The 17,594-nt window shown below is 41.8% G+C and overlaps 1 protein-coding gene across 6 annotated transcripts in view; it reads right to left on the bottom strand.

Annotated features, from left to right (window-relative positions):
- The window catches only part of ANK3 (ankyrin 3), a 193,133-nt gene that overhangs the window by 51,250 nt on the left and 124,289 nt on the right, over positions 1–17,594 (bottom strand). For 5 of the 6 annotated variants that reach the window (XM_054515545.1, XM_054515547.1, XM_054515546.1 and 2 more), the window contains exons 25-28: positions 17,465–17,567; positions 12,067–12,173; positions 4,916–5,140; positions 1,711–1,865 (exon numbers count right to left, since the gene is read on the bottom strand). In XM_054515545.1, coding sequence (XP_054371520.1) covers positions 1,711–1,865; positions 4,916–5,140; positions 12,067–12,173; positions 17,465–17,567 — 590 coding nt within the window. Of the gene's footprint in view, positions 1–1,710; positions 1,866–4,095; positions 4,195–4,915; positions 5,141–12,066; positions 12,174–17,464; positions 17,568–17,594 lie in introns of all 6 variants that reach the window. The other variant, XM_036385340.2, reaches the window with a different exon arrangement.

The following is a 17,594-nucleotide window of genomic DNA, read 5'->3' as shown; positions in this document are numbered from 1 at the left end:
TACTATTTTAGGCTCTAAGTACCGAGGGCTTCATGCCCACTTCCCTCAAAGTGTTTTTATTTGTTGAGCTCATCTCTGTAAATTGTCAATTTATCCATATGCGAGCTCTTCCCTAAGTGTTGCAAGCTGCAGCACTTCAGAACAATATTTCTGTGCCCATATTTCCCATTCCCCAATCAAACTAAGCTCAGATAGAAAAGCTCATGAAGCAAATAAGCAAGCTGCTGATCAGTGCTGACCACCTCACCCCTGTCAAGGCACCACTGCTTCACCCAAATAGCAAATCATCACTTCTGATCCCATGCCAGTGTGCAGAGAAGGAGGGGCAGTTGTGAGATTTTTCTTTTTCAAAGGCTGCAACTACTGCATTCAATCCTGCAGCAATCATAATTCCCCAAGCCATACTATCCTGGACCATGACCATCTCTTGCCTGTTCCACGGCTTTTAGGTACTCCTCAGTGATGAGGTTTAATTTATTTTTCCAAACCCACTGGCAGAACATCTGCACTTTTTCTGCCCTCCTGTCTGGTTGTTCCTATTACATCTATTTTGAAATAAATAGCTACAATAGATCCTCATGAAACAAGCAGATCTTTGCTGTTGCTTTGTGTTTGTACAAACTCAGGTGTAGTTCAAATACTTCAAAGTGAAGCCTTTCCTGTTGCCCTCATTGCCAGAAGATCAGGAAATCGATAAAAAATACTGTATTTCAGATGACCAGGGAGACCCTCACAGCAGCACAACTCCCACATTCCCAAGGCATGCCTTTTGCTGTGGCTCATCAAACAAGGAGAGGCCAAAATCAAAGGCAGAGCTGCCCCACAGATACTGCCAGAGCTGCCATCCACAGCCTCTTCATTTCCTTCACCTGCTTGTGCTGATGATGAAAGGACTTTCCCGCAGCTTGTACTCACACTATGACTTTCTGTAGGTTATCCAGGGAAAATCCTGTGGATAAATCCTTCCACAAAACCAAAGATCACACCACGAACTGTTTCATTCACACTCAGATGCAAAGAGCTCAAGCAATGGTTTATCAGCACGAGGATTGAAAAATGCTTGCAGGAAAAGAAAGCAGTGGTGCCAAGGGATCACTGCAGCCCCACAGCCTGGCTTTGCCCATGATTTGTCTTCAGGGACCATCTGTGAGAGCATCTTCTGATGGATTTGTACAGCTGGGTCCCCTCATCTTGAGGGACTCTCGCACCAACAGCAATGCTCAAGCAAAACAAGGGAGCCAGACTTCCCAGATGGGCATCAGGAAGGCAGGCTGTGTACTTGTGGGAGGCAATCTCTAACAAGACCATTTGAAATAAGAATGCTCTAGGGGCCGTGGGAAGGCCCCATAGAGCTGATATTTACACTTCATTGTTGGTTTGCAATGACCTTCCTGTGGCCCTGCCTGAGCAGCACAGACACGTGTGCCTCCAGCTGGGTGTTATTCTCAAATTCATGCTGGAAAGCAACTGTGCAAACTCTGCTTAAGCTTGGCAAGACTTCAGACCAAAATTCACCACTCATTTCAGGATGTCCTCAGGCCACTGCAGAACAGTTTCTCCTTACGCCCTTTCCATCAGTTTAATATGGAACACACACTGTATTCCCTGAAGTCAGACATCTCCTGCACTGTTTTATTTTAGTTTGCTTTAGTCAGCCCATGTTAGCAAGCCTTCACAAAGGCAAGGCTAAAGCTTTGAGAAAATATTTACCTTCATCCATGCCATTAAGTATTTCAGTTAAGTCTTCATGTTTGCTGTCATACTGGTGCTCCTTCCACGTTTCACCGTTCTCACTCCGGAGGACGATCAGCTCTCGTTCCTTGCCTCGCATTGATCCAAAATGTGGGATTTCCACTATGACAGGGCTAGGGAAAAAGGAACCATGTTATTTTTAACCCTACATTTCCTCACTGCCCTCAATTTCCTATGGGTCCTTAAGAAAACTACAGTCATTTTTAATAGTAAACACTCTTACAGTAAAAATGCTTTTAAAATTGCCAAAGCTGCACAATCCTTTGTCATTTAAACTATATTAATGGATAAATCAAAAGTACTAATATATAGCTTGTTTTTAGTGCAAATATTTTGAAGTATCTGCCTCCATGAAAAAAATAGTGACAACTTTTAGTAAGGAGAGTCCTCCTTGCTCATTTATCTGAGGGTGTAGGTGACCCAACCTGCCTCCAGCACACACAGCACTGCTGACTTTTAACTGGCATTAGCATAGCCAAAGTTTGGATTTGGCTCAGAGAGTTTGAAGGGACAAAGTCAGTTCAGAAGCAGTCTGTCTATCCCAGTGCATGCAACAGCCACTGACTGTAATAGGAACCATGCATTTATGCAGATTTTGAACTTCAAACTAAGTCCCATAGTTTTCAAAGCTCTCCCTGGCTCTCTGTTGATGCAGTTCCTGTGAAATAAAAGAGATTGTTTTTCTTTAGCTCCACTTTCTGGAGCATCACAGCTGCAACCTCTGCTCAGCAAACATCACAGGGGAATCGTTAGATCCTTTCAGAATGGACTTCTCTGGGTTGAACAACATCACAACCACATTTATATTAGTTACTGTCAAACATTTTGGGGGGAAGGAAAGGGAATGAGAAGGTGGTTAATAATACACCTATGTCACCAGACAATGTACCTTCAACAGAGGACTGCAAGTGCATTACTGAACAGTTTGTATGAACAACCAACAGAAACCACCATTCACTTCATGTGCCATTCCTCAACAAAACAGACACTGCTGCCAAACACTTCACAGGCAGGATATGCATTTTAAAGTATGCTAAGACAAACTGACTGAAATCACACAGTAAGTGAACATTTATGGATTATGCAGCTTTAAGACATTTAAATAGACAGTATCATCATTTTCCTACAGAGGTTGTAAAGGGTTTAACTGCTTTGTAACAACTTGGTTAAAAGCAGCGTCACATGATGGGAGAAGGGTGCAGCCTTTCTGTGGTCCTGCACATCTGCCAGGTGTTGGGTGCATTAACCAATCCATCACTTGAGCATGAAATCACCACAGCCATCATGGGGAAAAAACAAACTAGCTTGAGGCCCAGTTTGCACATTAAATTCCCAGGGAGAAGAGTTAGTCTTTTTTTCCCCATGAAAATAATAAAAATAGGTGAATTAATATATATTTTAGATGCTTTTAGGAACACCCAGTCTATTCTTCAAGTCTCAAGTCCTTTAACAAAAAAACAGGAATGTAGCTGCTCTCTCCCATTGTGCACATCAAGAAAATACAAAAAATTCAAATACATTGCTTAAGATATTTACTCTCTAGTTCAAAAAGAGCACAAGCTGTAAACTAAGGCTGTAGTACAATCTTTGCAGGCTAATATTTCAGATACTGTCTCTGTAAATATTTAGAAACTACACAATTTTGTGCATGACATTTAACAAGAATACTCAGTGAGAAGGTATTGAACAGGTTTGGAACACCAAACACTCACCAATATTTTGAAAACCTAATGCAATAAATTTCACAATGTGGTTTGAAAACAACAGTCAAAAACATACGGAAACATCCTTACATGTTTAGACTATACACAGCAGTCCCTTTGGGTAGCATACTTGGCTTTGTAAATTTGTTTTAACAAGATGCCTCTTGCAGGTTGCAAAGATTAGTATTTCTCCAATCTTGCTGAATCAATTCATTCACTTGATAACATTTTTTTCTGAATAATCTTTCATAAGTAATGGACTTTATGCGATCACATTTTACAAATGCTCTTCCCAAAACAGTCTCACTTGAGGCCTGTAAATACCTTCTCTACCACAGGGTTGAACTTAAAGGACTGCCACTGTGTATTAAAATGTATTTAATGCAGTAGAAACACTTCAAATTTAAAAAATTACAAAAGCACAGAAGTTATGAAAGCAGAATGCTGGCAGTGAATTTTACATGCCTATAAGCACAAGGTAGTAGCAGAGCTATATTAAATCAAGCCACTATGATTTTCTTTCAGTGACAGAAATCAACTGAAAGTTTTAGGAAACTTAAAGAAAATAATGGGATTAACAAAAAATTGGAAACAAAATAAAAACTGTAGACATTCTGTATCTTTTCCGTACATATCCTACCCAATAAATTTTGTTCCTTGTGGACCAAGCTGCAGGATTCGGCTAACCATGCTCTCACCCTCATTTAGAGGGGGAGGACTTTTAGGAAGATGCAGTTTACTGAATAACATCCATGCAGCAGGAAGAGAAACGAGAAGGGGAAATTAGGAACAAGCTGTCATTCCCGACAGAACCAGCAGTTTATACCAGGGTGCCACTCACGGTAATGAACAAAATTTATAAATAGGAAAAAAAAGGCCACATCATAGTGGATTGTTTCCCCTGTTTTAAGCTTTAAAAACAGTCAGTTCCTAGCACTGGTACTACTTGTACCACCACTCCACAGCAGGTCACTCCAAGTGGTTTTGCTCCACAGGACGGAGACAGGCAGCTCCCAGCAACTCCAGAGGGAGCTGTGCACACGCTGGGAACAGAGCTCAGTATCTGGGTCCCTGTGGGTGTCTCCAGACAATTCTTTGTGATAGTGCTGTTTCTCTAGGTACTCTACAAGCAAGAGGGTCAAAACCTGCTCTGGGTTTTCAGTGTGTGACTCCTCCTGACCTCCAAGGCAGGGTTGCCTGAGTAGATGGGGGTGGGACCTGGCCTTCCCATGGTTTTCCTTACCTTCACCTCCATCCTGCAGTCATCAAAGAGGCAAAACTCTCCTTAAAATGCAAGGGTTCTTTACAGAAGGAATGGCAGGTTGGTGTTTTTTAATGTTTTAAGCTAAGCAGCCTGTGCTACGTGCTCAGATGAGGTAGAGTCAACTTTAGATCCACAGGATAAAGGGAACAAAAGGTGTGACATGAACATCAACAATTAAACTCAAAGAACAACTCACCCTAAGAACTGTGCCCCTGCTGGCCCCATCTCTACAAGCCGACTTGCCAACCCTTCTCCTTCGACCATGGGAGGTGGGCTGGCCAGTTTGTGCCTCTTGACCAGGCGGCAGGTGATGCGCGTGGGCGCCGTGCACTTCCGCGGCGGGATGATGATCCGCATGCCATGGTGCCGGCTGCCCCTCATGGAGCCCCCGCGGGCATCCACCATGAAACTAACCAGGAAACTGCACCAAAATAAAGGAAACGCTTCAGTGAAAGGCGTCTCGAAACAAGCAGAAGATCAGCAAAAAGTCAGCAGACACAGACTTCAAAACATTAGGAAAGTCATCCCGATCCCAGCTAAACTAAAAAGAGCACGAAGATCCTTTTAAAACTTGTACTTGCATGTTAACTACTGGTTATCAAAAGCAGGAATTGCTAAAGCTCTAGCAACGTCATGGTGAAATGACCATGTTCTACTGGGCAATTTGGATTAAAAGTGTACGCAAGAAGTGTATTAGTAGTGGTTTGTTAGAATTTTAAAACATCCCTTTGTTGCTGTTAGCTCTATTGTCCACAAATGAGAGCAATTAGCCTCACATGCATAAAGCAACCAGACAGTGCAGAAAAAGGAGAATCAAAAATGTTTATTATTTTAGGAACCTCAGTCTTTAAAACCTTCCCACTGTCTCATTTGCCAATACTCTTGATGGCTGCCAGACCAAGTGCCAGCACCATGGGTGAGAGTCCAGGCTACCAAGGGTTTCCACTGATGGGGAAGGTAAGTGATGACTACCAAGTACATAACTTCCTTTAGGCTGTTGGCTCCCTGGAGGAAATCATGCCATCACTTCTCTTTGAAGATTAGATTCATTAGCAAAAAAAAAGGGACATTAAAGAAAAATCGCACTTGCTAGTGTCATATCCAATGCATAATTTTCCATTTTTTCATAAGGGGGTAAGAAATTATATTTGTAAATGATGAGTGATATATTTTTTAATAAAATTCTTTCTATTAGCATGGGAATAATTAAAATTAACAATTCATATTAGAATAGCTTCAGGTAGAAGATGCAATAACAGGCTGGTAACAAGAGGGATACAAGTTACCAGCTCAGTCTTGAAGCCAGTACAGATTTTGTTTTTTCCTTCTGTATGACAGACACTGACATAGCTGACACATCTGTCATGTGGCTTCACTATTTTCAAGGCTGTTGCCAAAACTTCCAGCTTTTAAGAACTGAACCTTCACATGACTAACAGGTGAATCCATTCAATTTCCTGGCTCCTGACAGCAAAGTGAACTAAGGGTGTCAGCCAGTAATCCAGGGGATTGTGATGGCTCTTGGAAAAAAGCTCCCAAGTGCTCTGAATTATGACTGGGAATTTGTGCAACACAGTCCCATTTGCTCTGAGACCAGCAGGATATCAACAGCAGCAGCTGACAGGCACTGCAAATAAACTGTATTCAGAAGTCTGGCCAACATGGGTGGGAAAAATTTGCACAAAAGCAGGAGAGAAATCAGCATTTGGTATTTAGCGGTCTGCAGGAGAGAAGCAAGTAGGGACACAAGCTAGAAATACTGGAAGTATGGTGGAAATGTTGTCCAGCTAAATTCCAGATCAAGAAGTTGCTACATTGCCTTTCTTCAAATTAAAATTCATCAGTAAAGATGGGGAGGTAAAACTGCTCTCTGAGATTATCCTAGCCCAAATTTACAATTTCTCATGCACCAGACACTTAACAAAACTGAGGCATGGTATTTCACAGTAGTTCTCATACAGAAAAACTATCCACATTCTCTCCCAGATAAATGCACTGTACTCTCTAACAAATCCCAATGTTGCCACTAGGGTATCCCAGCTCCTCATAAGAAGAATTGTTTCAGCAGGACAGGATCTTGGCTAACCAAACACTTTCCATAAACATTGGGCCTGTGTCAGAACCAGGATGCTCAATCTTTAAATTATACACTCTATAGGTGATTATAATCTTATTATTTATGGATGTTTAGCTGGCCTTTTAGAAACGTGCATGGTTTCTGTCTGCAGAGGAGCTGGGCCCTTTCAGACTGGAAGTTTGTAGGGTGCAGGGATGCCTGGCTGGAGCATCCCCAGGGCTGAAGCTGCAGCAGCTCCAGGGAGGCACAGCTGGCCAGAGCACCATGGAGGAGCCTCCTGGGGAGCCTGGCAAGGCTGGGCTTGGCCTGATGGCTCAGCACAAAGCAATGTTTTGGAGAGCTGCCTATCGTGTACACGGCTGCTGGCTTGTTGAGCCACCTCAGAATTAATAATGAAAAGGAGGCTTTCATCTAGTGCAAAAATGCCAAAACTTACACTCAAATAAGATGCTGTCTTCTGTACCCAAACTATTTAAATGATGAAAAGTATGTAAGAGTGAATTGCCAAAAATCTCTCGGCACCCAAATCAACTGTCTTAAATTCATAATTAAAAAAAAAAAATTAAAAAATCAATAGAAGTTAAAACTAAGTACCTAAAAAACTCAGTCCCTGAGTTACCAGGGATGTTTAGGCTGTAGATTTCAAGGTCAGTCCAGCCTCAGCAACCAGGAGCTTTGCACTGCTCCTGCATGCTGCTCACAGCAAGGGCGAATACCCTGGGCAGGAGCCTGTGCCCCGGGGCAGGAGCCAGCCCCTTCCAGCTTGGTGTGTGCACCAACTGCAGCCTCCAGCAGACCAAACCTGCAGCAGACCAGCCTTTGTGCACATTGCTCCCAGAGAAGGGCAATCACTGTCAGCAGCTGATTAATGAATTATTTCCTTGTTTAATTTTCTGATTAGTAACTTACCGTGTAAAACAATAACAATTCCAAACAGTATTTCATGCACTTTCTAGCTAAAAACATTAGTAGCTGATGCTTACCTAAATTAATGTTGCACTAATAATGGAAACTACGGTATGACCTCTAAAACACAATGCTAAAGGCTAATGAGCATTTCTACTTGGATACATGGAAGGGATGAGGATGTGGTTGGATGCACTACAAACATCTACACACACTCTGTGGGGAAAAAAAGTTTAAAAAACAAAATAAAATGAGGATTCACAGAAAGCACCGAGTTATCACCTTGAATCATACTGGGGGAGTGGAGAGGAATAGCTGCAAAATAATTTAGAAAGCAAATGGGAAAATTAATGTAAGATAATTAGAGGCAAGCAACAGAAAATATCAATAATAAGTGCAAAGAAAAAGTAACAATCAGAAAAATAACAAAAGCAACATGTTTGAAGGCCAGCTTTAGAAATTATTTGGCTTTTGCTTCACATATTGTGACATATGTCATATAAAATACGCTACACATGGGAAAAAAATCTGAAAGGGAGGGTTCATTTAATTAGTCAGTACAACTCTCTAAGTTCTCTGGAAAATGCAGAAGCACAAGGAGAAAAGCATTTGCTGTTTACTCAGTCAGCAGAGAATTTATTGCAACAGAACTTCTTCATTAAATTCCAAAAACATGCTCCTGTGTGCCATGGAAAACCAGTTCTTGCACTCTCCTAAAGCAGTTTGTTTTCCAGAGCATAATGTGCAAACATATGTGTGGCAGGATGCTTGAAAGGAGTATCAGTCCTTGCCATCCATTGCACTGCTGTCAAAAATGAGTTCTGTGTGTACAGCAGGCTGGAGTAAACTATATACAGTTAATTTAATTTAAACTACATATAGTTAATATAATTTTAAATACAGTAAGCTATAAAGAATCTAATTTATTACACTTTGCAAGACTGTATTTCTGAGTTTTTCAATATTGGAAGGCAGTGTGGCACACTCCTTTGTTTCTTTCAGCTAAGGAAATGAAGGAGTTAAAGGCAGCACGAAGAGACAACACCCACATTTGACTTTGGGAAAGCTACAGGAGTAAGCTCACATCTGACAGCTGAAGGTCATTTTGGTGAGGGTCTCTACCCTTCCAGAGGCCTCAAGATTCATGATGCATTTCAATGGACCGCTTACAATGGACCCTGTTCAAAACATATGCTGGCAAAACAACTTATCTGAACTCAAGAAGAAAAACATAAAACATTCTCTTGGCTTGAAAAAAGGAAAAACCAGAAGAGTTGAAATCAGTGCCAACAATTTCTCCTTTCTCCTCCTTTCACTGATACATTGCTGGATCTCCACATCCTGCTCCCAGCACTCCCCTTCTGCCTGGGTGAGGAAATGAGAGCAAACATTGATGCTTTCTCCTGACAGGGGCCGAATGGGGAAAGAGTGACCTGAGGCAGCAGTGCTGCTCCTGGCATGGCACAAGGGGAGCCCTGGGATGATGGAGATGGCCAAGAGCAGTGGGGTCAGAGCCTGGCCACAGGGCCACCACAGCCTCTGCTCCCAGCCACAGACAGAACTGCGGACAAGGACAGGGATGAAGACCCCAACCAAGCAGAAAAGGATTGGCTGTTTAGGAAAAGACTGGCAGAAGAGATGTGAAAAGTCATAGTCCTCTGCATATCAGATGTGTGTACTGGAAGATTAGAAGGGAACATCTGTTGATTGCCTCTAGGTGAAGATAACCAGGAAAATCAGACAGGATATTATAATATGGGGCCACAACTGAAAAGCAAATAAGCAACGAGTGAGATTTGGGGCTTTTTTCCTTGACAAAGGAACTGAATCCTCAGAGCATCATTTCTGATAGATTTTCTTTGTCAACTAAGAAATGTAATGGGCCAGAAAAGCCTTAAATGTTTGGAGAATATTTTGGTTTGTGCCCATTTGGAGAGCTATACATGTTTGGAGGATGCCTGTCCTCTCCCTGCCACAGTTTGCTCCCCTGTGGGCAGCAGCTTTACCATCTCTGCATTTGAGAGGGGCCATGTACCAAGGGAGCAGATCTTATGTGAAACCCCCATGTCCACAGAAAATGTTAGGAGGGCTGGAACCTCTGGTGAACGTGCTGAGGACCTAAGGGCAGGCAAGTATTGTCCCAGAGGACTGGCAGGATGAAAACATCAGACCTATCTTCTATCAGGATGAAAAGAAACCAGAAAATTTTAGACCAGTCAGTCTAACCCAAATTACCAAGAAATATTCAGGAATAAATTATTTAATAATCACTCTCTAAGGGCCTAAAGGATCAAGGTAATTAATCAAGATATTACACCTTTCCTACCACCGGTCTCAAAATAAAAACAAACCAAAAATATAAGTGGCAAGAGCAATTAATGCGAAATGAATTTGAATTCCTTCTTTGATGTGTGGAAGTACTGCCTTGGTACCTCAGCAGGTACAGAACAGATAAGGTAAGTGCAGGATCACCTGAGAAGTTACCTCAAAAGAGATACCATCAGTGCTTTCCTGTTACACTGAAAGGGAACTTCAAGGGCATATTTCACTCTGCTGTCCTGGCACAGGTACCTGGCTAAACGTCTTCACAATTTCAGCACAGAAAAAAGGTCTGAAAAGTCTTTGGAAAATAGGATCAGAATTAAAAGCTCTCTTGCTAAAAAATGGGAAAAGGGACTGGAACCAGCAAACTGAAATACTATAGAGACAAATGAAAACAGGGGGAGAAACCAAACAAACACAACACCAGTATAAATTCACCAAACTTCAGGATTTCAAGAGAGAGCCAAGAAATTCTAGCAGATCACAAACATTCACCAACAGAAATTGAAATTACCAAAGGGATAACTCTCATTGTGGGACTGCTGTGGGTCTGTGCTATGTGTCAGACCAAGGAGGTGGCACTCCTGGCTTACAAACAGGCTCCCATCAGAGAGGGGAGAGCTGGGGCAGAGCAGCAGGAATGTGCTGGCATGGGGAAAGCACCACCGAGGAGGGTATGGGATGTTTTAGTCTAAAAGACAGGATTACATGTCTTCAGACATAGAAAACAATCATTAAGAGACCAGTAAGATCTTGTTCTCCATGCCCACTATGGACATGACAATGGATATCCACCATGGGTAAGAAATAGGCTTAGTCTGCAGCAATGAAATGTTAAGCTGAGCATTAGGGGAAGAAATAGTAAAACAAAAGATAGTGGCCTCCTGAAGCTGGGGAGGACAAGTATTAGGACAATAAACATCTTTCAGGAATAGCTTGGCTACATTTATTAGGACATTAAACATCTTTCAGGAATTATTAGGACATTAAACATCTTTCAGAAATAGCTTGGCTACATTTTATCCTACAGTAAAGGAAAGGGTTGGGCTACCAGTTCTCTGAGGTGCTTTGCCAAAGCAGCATTCCATGATAACCAACAGTCTTCAGCTTCTCATACTGCAATTCTTGACATTCTAAAGCTAGCACTGACCAGCGTTTTATCAGCTTGGGACCTAAAAATCCACCATTGCAGAGATCTGTTCAGCAGATGCAGGTGCAGATGTGCATTGTGGGACTGTAGCTTTAGATTTGTGGGGCTTGTTGTATTGGAAATGAAATATTTTGGTACGTGCCACACTCATTTTTATGACAAGAATGTAATTAGGCACAAAATGGGGAAGTAAATTAAAACGGATATGAGATTTTATGCCCTGATCTCAAAAACTAAACAACAAATATTTACACTAGACAATCTAATAATATGCAAAGATTACTCACACATTCATTTGCAAATTTTTACAATATGCATTCAGACATCACTACTACTGCATTTAAATCAAGTCTGTGTGGCACTGTCAAGAAGCACCTAAATTACAGTGATGACTCATAAGTAAACAAATAGCACCACTAAAATCAAACTACAGCTATTGGAGACTAGGCAGGAGCTTGAAGTATAAATAAAAAAAGAGCCCAAATTAAAGCCCCCCATTTTTTCCTCTATGAAAGAACAGAAAACATAACATACTATCTCTGAATTTATAGTCCAAATAATTTAACACAAAGCAAACAAAATCATTTATGACACTGAAAGCAAAGCATAAGCAACAGAAAAAGCAAAACAGGCCTCTTAAAGAGAAGCCTGCATGATTACAATGTTTAGGCATTTGGAAAATTAAGTTCAGAAGCAAGGTTTTGGTTTGATATTCAAGAATTTAAACTGACTCCTGTTATTAAGCACCCTCCTTGAAGTCAGTGTGAATTTTGCCACTGGCTTCAAGTGGAGCAGGAACAGACATGTTATCAGCCATTACAGCAGGCTCTATTCTGCAGCTAACAATACAGTTCCACATCTACAGATAAAGGAAAACTGCTAAGTGACCTACCCGGAGTGGATGGGACTGGAAACAAGGTTAACATTGTCCAAGGTGTCTGCAGCCCAGCTATAGTGCCTGAGAGAATCAGAATCAAACTCCCTTTGAAACGTCAGGTGCTTCAAAACAAAACAGATACATTGAAAATTAAAATTAACATTAGAAACACTTGCCTTAAATACAAGCTTGTTAATATAATTTTGTTAAATTTAGATCTGGTCCTTTCCATTTAACAGTGCTGATACCTCTAGGGTTAAATTACTGGAAATCCTGTAACAGAAACATGAAATACACACACAAACTCTTGTCTCTTCAAACATTCTTTTTGCCCACTTTTTGCACTTCCTTCAGTTTCAAGAATGTCTCTCCCCAAGCTTTACTTACTTTAACGTGCCAGGTTAAAAAGATTGAAAAAAAAGGAATTACCATTTGTACTGCAGTCATACACCATACAGACAGGCAGTATAACACCACCCCTCAGAGGGTGCCATTGGATAGATCCTTATTCAAGCAGAACCTGGGAATAACTTTCCTGGGAGTTTCAGTGAGGCTGTGAAGGCAGGAGCAGGTTGGTTTTACACAACCAACATGGGCACTGTTTCGTGGAGTGCCACTGCCCCTACTCATGTGGACAGAAATAGCTTTAACCCTGTGAGGCTATAATTAACTCCCTGAGGTGTGACTTGTTCCTCCTGCTGCCCACGCACATGGACATTCACACATCCTGTGCCCCACAACATCCCTCACACTGCAAATCCTCCTACTGGGCAGCAAAGCTATTCCAGCAAAATACTTGCTTTCCTTTGTTTCTCTTGTCTTAGGAAATTGAACCAATTAAACTTCAAATACTGTTTCCCCCTATTTCCAGGGGGATATGAAAGCGTCTCCCCAGTTTATGAAGCACCATCATAAATTACATCAATACAAGTAAGTGAAGAAGCAACACACAAGCTTCCCCCAAGATGGTGTTAAAAATGTCAGTGTTTCCTGTAAGTAGGTTGTTTGCTGCTTAGAGGCAAATGCAGCTAGAGAGAGCCTGTTTGGACTGAAACCTCACAGGCTGTTTTCAAATCAATTTCAATGGGTTCAAGTCAAACCAGAGTCAAGCACATGCTTCTAAAATCTTATTATTGCCACCTGGGTTTTTTTATTTGTTGACACATGCTGGTAGTGGAAATTAATTATTTTGAATACAAATATCAGCATTAGAAGTAAATCTGGCAAATTCAGTCATAAGCACACAAAAGTACTTCTCTTGAGAAGTTTCCACAAGATAAGCAGGCAGATAGCTGCTGTGCTGCTGGCCAGAACGTGCAACACTCCCATCACTCTGGGGTTTCCTAAAATCTGCACTCTTTAGGCATTTCTTTCATTAGAAATGAGGTTTCCTTCCAAGGTTTCCTTCCAAAAACTATTGACACTGTAATTTACTGCTCTTTGACAGAAACCCCTGCAGAGTGCAGCTTTGCTCTGTCACTCCTGGCTCGGTGCCTCCTCCCTTCCTTAGCTCAAGGCTTCTATGAAGGATCTTTTGTTAAACTCTGTGCTCTAACAGATGTACTTGAGGCCTGACAGTTCGAGCACAGACAACAACAATAGAGGGCAAACTTGCATATGCTAAACAGCAAAATACACCATCAGACATAAAAAGTAAAATGAATGCTGTCAAAACAATGACAATTAAGCATCCAAAGTGGACTTAATTGGCACCATTTGAAATATGTGTTGTAATTTAGTTTAATGAGGACAGTTTTCTTAGTCTTTCCAATAACATGCTAGGGATTCTCCAACATTTCCTGGAGAGCCTGTGGTTCAGGCAGGAAAGCCAACACTGTGGGTTTCTGCTATTCCAAGTGATTTGTAAGAGCTCATACTGAGCACGTTATTACTTTTGATACCAAACAGTGTAAGATTCAGACAGGTTGTCACAGGCACTGTAAAAATTCAGATAAACAAAAGTAAATTTATTGTTTTGCTCAGTGATAAACATTATCATCAAAAATAGGTCAAAGGAAAGAAACACAAGAAATGGGCCAAAAGTAACAGCACAATTTGGTGTTGGTCCCTGAAAGGCCTGCTAAGCTGTACAGCATCACTGCACCGGGGTACAGGACACACATCAACAAATAAATGTGGGGTCAGGTGTCCTGTAACAGATGAAAAATACTTATGTTCCCTTAGCAGTGGGATATGGAAAACTAAACACAGAGCCATATAAATTCCAAGGAAATACCATCACTCCAAAATAATCTGTGCTAGACAGAGGTGCTCTGGCACCTGGATGTGCTCTAGGTTTGCCTACACACCTGGGTGGGGTTCCTCAGTCCAGCTCCATGTCCTCAGACATGGTCTGTACACCAGCTGACTGGGTTTTTTTAAAGCATTCCTTTCTGACCAAGTGCAATCAAACAGATCTTTTGGGCATATGTAGAGCAAGCAAAAGCCCAAAGTCTGCAGCTAATAATTTTGGTGGAGAAAGGGAGTAGGAAAAGCTGATAGCTGGACCCACTCATCTTACACACAGCACACATCTGTGAATCTCATTTTTTCAGCCTGTTGAGGTGCTGGATTTTCCATGCAGGCAAAAAAAAATAAAAAATCTTCCTGTGTAAGTTGCAATATAAGCAGTCCAGAAGATAGTACATTGTCAGTGACATTAAATCACAGGATCCATTCTGGGTTTGGTCAGATCCCAGTGTTCCCTCCCTGGACTGAGGTAGATTAAAAATGCATTTCTAAAGGGTGTGGCAGCCTTGGATCCAAATGTGTGTATAAAAATACTGAGGGTTCTGCTGGCAAGGATCCTGCTGGTTGCATAACTGAATATCCAGGCTGTGTAATATCAAAGTTCAGCAAACAGAAAAATTTATGCTTCCTCCCAGATGAATTTATCCAGACTGAAGTGATTCAGCAAGCTGCTATTTAATGGACAGCCCGAGACATCCTGCCTTTGGCTGATTAAATTCAGAGGTTGATGTAAATTATTCCATGGAGAAGTCATTTGGATTTAGTCTGAGTTGCTGCATCCAAGGTAACATGCCAGAACACAGAAATTTTAACTTTGCTCCAGCCAGGTGATGAGGTACAGTGTGGCCTGGATTCAGAGTTCCCTGGGAACAGGGTCAGCAATAAACCACCAAATGCAAACAATGGAGAATATAATGACTTCTAAAGAATTATTAGAAGCTCTTCTCTAACACTCCATGTGTTATGCTGTGAGGTTCAGTAAGAATGGTTTCAAATCTTCTTCATTTGACTCTTCCCAGTCTCCCAAGTCTACCAGGGATCCTGGGGAAAGGTGATGGGATCTGCTGTCTTAACCAGACCAAGAGGCTGGCAAATGTTCCTTGCTCTTTTACATACTGATGTTTGGGATAAAATTAATTCCCAATAATTGACTTTGCTGCTGCCATGAACTCCAGACAGGTCTGAGCTGTACAAAAGGAGAGGAAATGGCATACACAGACAGGCAATGGATGACTCTATTTCAGAGCAGTGTGATTCCCAAAATAGCCTTAACTCCTCCCAGTTCCCAGACAGACTTTCAGAATATTGATTTCAAACCACAAAGATCTTTGTTCCTGTGAATCCCATTGGTGGAACACAAATTGGTGCTTTTTTTCCCCCCCTGCTTTCTACTGCCATAGCAGAGTTTATCTAGGAGTCCATCAATGTGCAGAGGGATGAGAAAGAGGGGCAGGGATATTCTCCATCTCCCAAATGCACTTCTCCTGTTTCAGCCAAAAGCTAGGGCTGGGCTGGGCAGAAAGCCACAGGAATTCCAGAGGATGGATATATTTTTGTCAGGACATGGAGGTTTGGAGAAATCATGGCAGAAAGTTTTAGCTGGGCTCCCTTTCTCATGAACGTAGTTTGTTGCTCTCATGTTTGTTTTGCACAGAATCATGGCTTTACCAACCTCTCAAGACAGGACTGATACTTTTTTCCCGTACCACATTCTTTGAGAGCTGTTAAGCACAGAGCTGGTTTTAAGCCTTGTTATGTGCACCCTAGCTGCTCAAACCATGCCATCTACTTTAATGGGAATCACAAACATAGCCAGAATCATAAAATGATGCAATATATTCTCAGATTGAAGAGTCTTCCTCTCCTCTGAAATTTACATCATATCAAGAACGTTTAATGAAGTCTTAGTATTAGAAGGCGTCAAAGCAGCTTTAGGTGCTCAGCCTTGACATAGAATTTCCAGTGCCAGTAGTTGCAGATTTTGCTTTATGGCTTCAAACCAAACAAAACCAAAAAATCACTGCTATGCAAACTTTGGAAACTCTCCTTAGATGGCTGTTGCAAATTAAGGTTATTGGAGGTTTACAGCATTTCATTTAAAAGTAACAATCTAATAATAAACATTCTGTTGCTAAAGAGAATCCAATTTCTGCCATTCTCATAATACTACCAGAACTGTGTATAAAAGTTCTAGTAAAACTGGATGGCTTATCCCACAATAGAATTTACAGACTAATACAATCAAGGTTTAAAATGTACTAGTCCAGTTTTGTGAACTCTTTTCCCCATGAAAATATCCTCTGAGATCAATAACCCCCCCAGTGCATGAATGCTCTGTGAAAACAGCAGCAGAAAATCTCTGTTTCATTACAATCCACCTTATGCTCTTCCAGGGCATAAACAACAGTTCCACTCCACTCCAGTCCTTTCCAAGTAAGGATTTTAATGTGAATTTTTATCCAGCTTCCTAGCAGGTCTTTGACTTCTGTGTACCAAGAAATTTTTGAGTAATTCAGTTAGATTTGGAAATCTGAAGCAAGTCCACCAAGGAAAATTCTGGGGAACTCACAAACAAAGCATACTGTACTCAATCATCTCCAGCTTTTGGGAAGACTTTCCCACGCTATCATCAGGTCAAAAGATGCTGCTTTTGTTGCATTAGTCATTGCACAAGTGTTTGGAAGACATATAAACTGAAGAGTCTATACTAGCTTAATCTTTACAAGGCCAAATTCTTCCCAGGACTGAAAAAACAAGGACAGCAGTTGGATTCCCCTCCATGTGGACAGAGCAGGCAAAGTAATTCCCAGTCTGTGCAGTACAAAGGTTGCTCAGTGTAAAACTCATTGCTCCCAGCTTATCAAAGCACTCTGAAGATACACAGGAGCCTCACAGGAGCACCCACTGACCTCAGCCAATAACACTCAGAGACATAATTGGTCCCCTAAAGACTCTTTTGGTTTGGGACCCCACCACCTGCCCCTTGCAGGATCAAACCCAGAGAATGGCAACCCCACCATCTCTTGTTTACAGCTCCTTTCCTGCCCCTCTTCACCAGCCAAGAGAGCAGCCAGAGCCTCTGGAAGGGCAGCTGAGGCCCCCACGCTGCAATGCCCTGCACAAATGAAGCACAGCTGCCCTGTGGCAGGGACACAGCACATACCTGGTCCTTGGCTGGCACCAGCAGCTCCTCAATCATCATGCTGTCCCGGGCATAGGAGCTCCTGTTGAGCGTGTAGGACCTATCCGAACTGAAGGAGCGGAGGCTGTTGTATTTACCATTTATCAGAGAA

The sequence above is a fragment of the Molothrus ater genome, chromosome 8 (genome assembly GCF_012460135.2).
Source record: "Molothrus ater isolate BHLD 08-10-18 breed brown headed cowbird chromosome 8, BPBGC_Mater_1.1, whole genome shotgun sequence".
Taxonomy (NCBI): domain Eukaryota; kingdom Metazoa; phylum Chordata; class Aves; order Passeriformes; family Icteridae; genus Molothrus; species Molothrus ater.
This window is presented reverse-complemented; position numbering and strand designations above follow the sequence as displayed.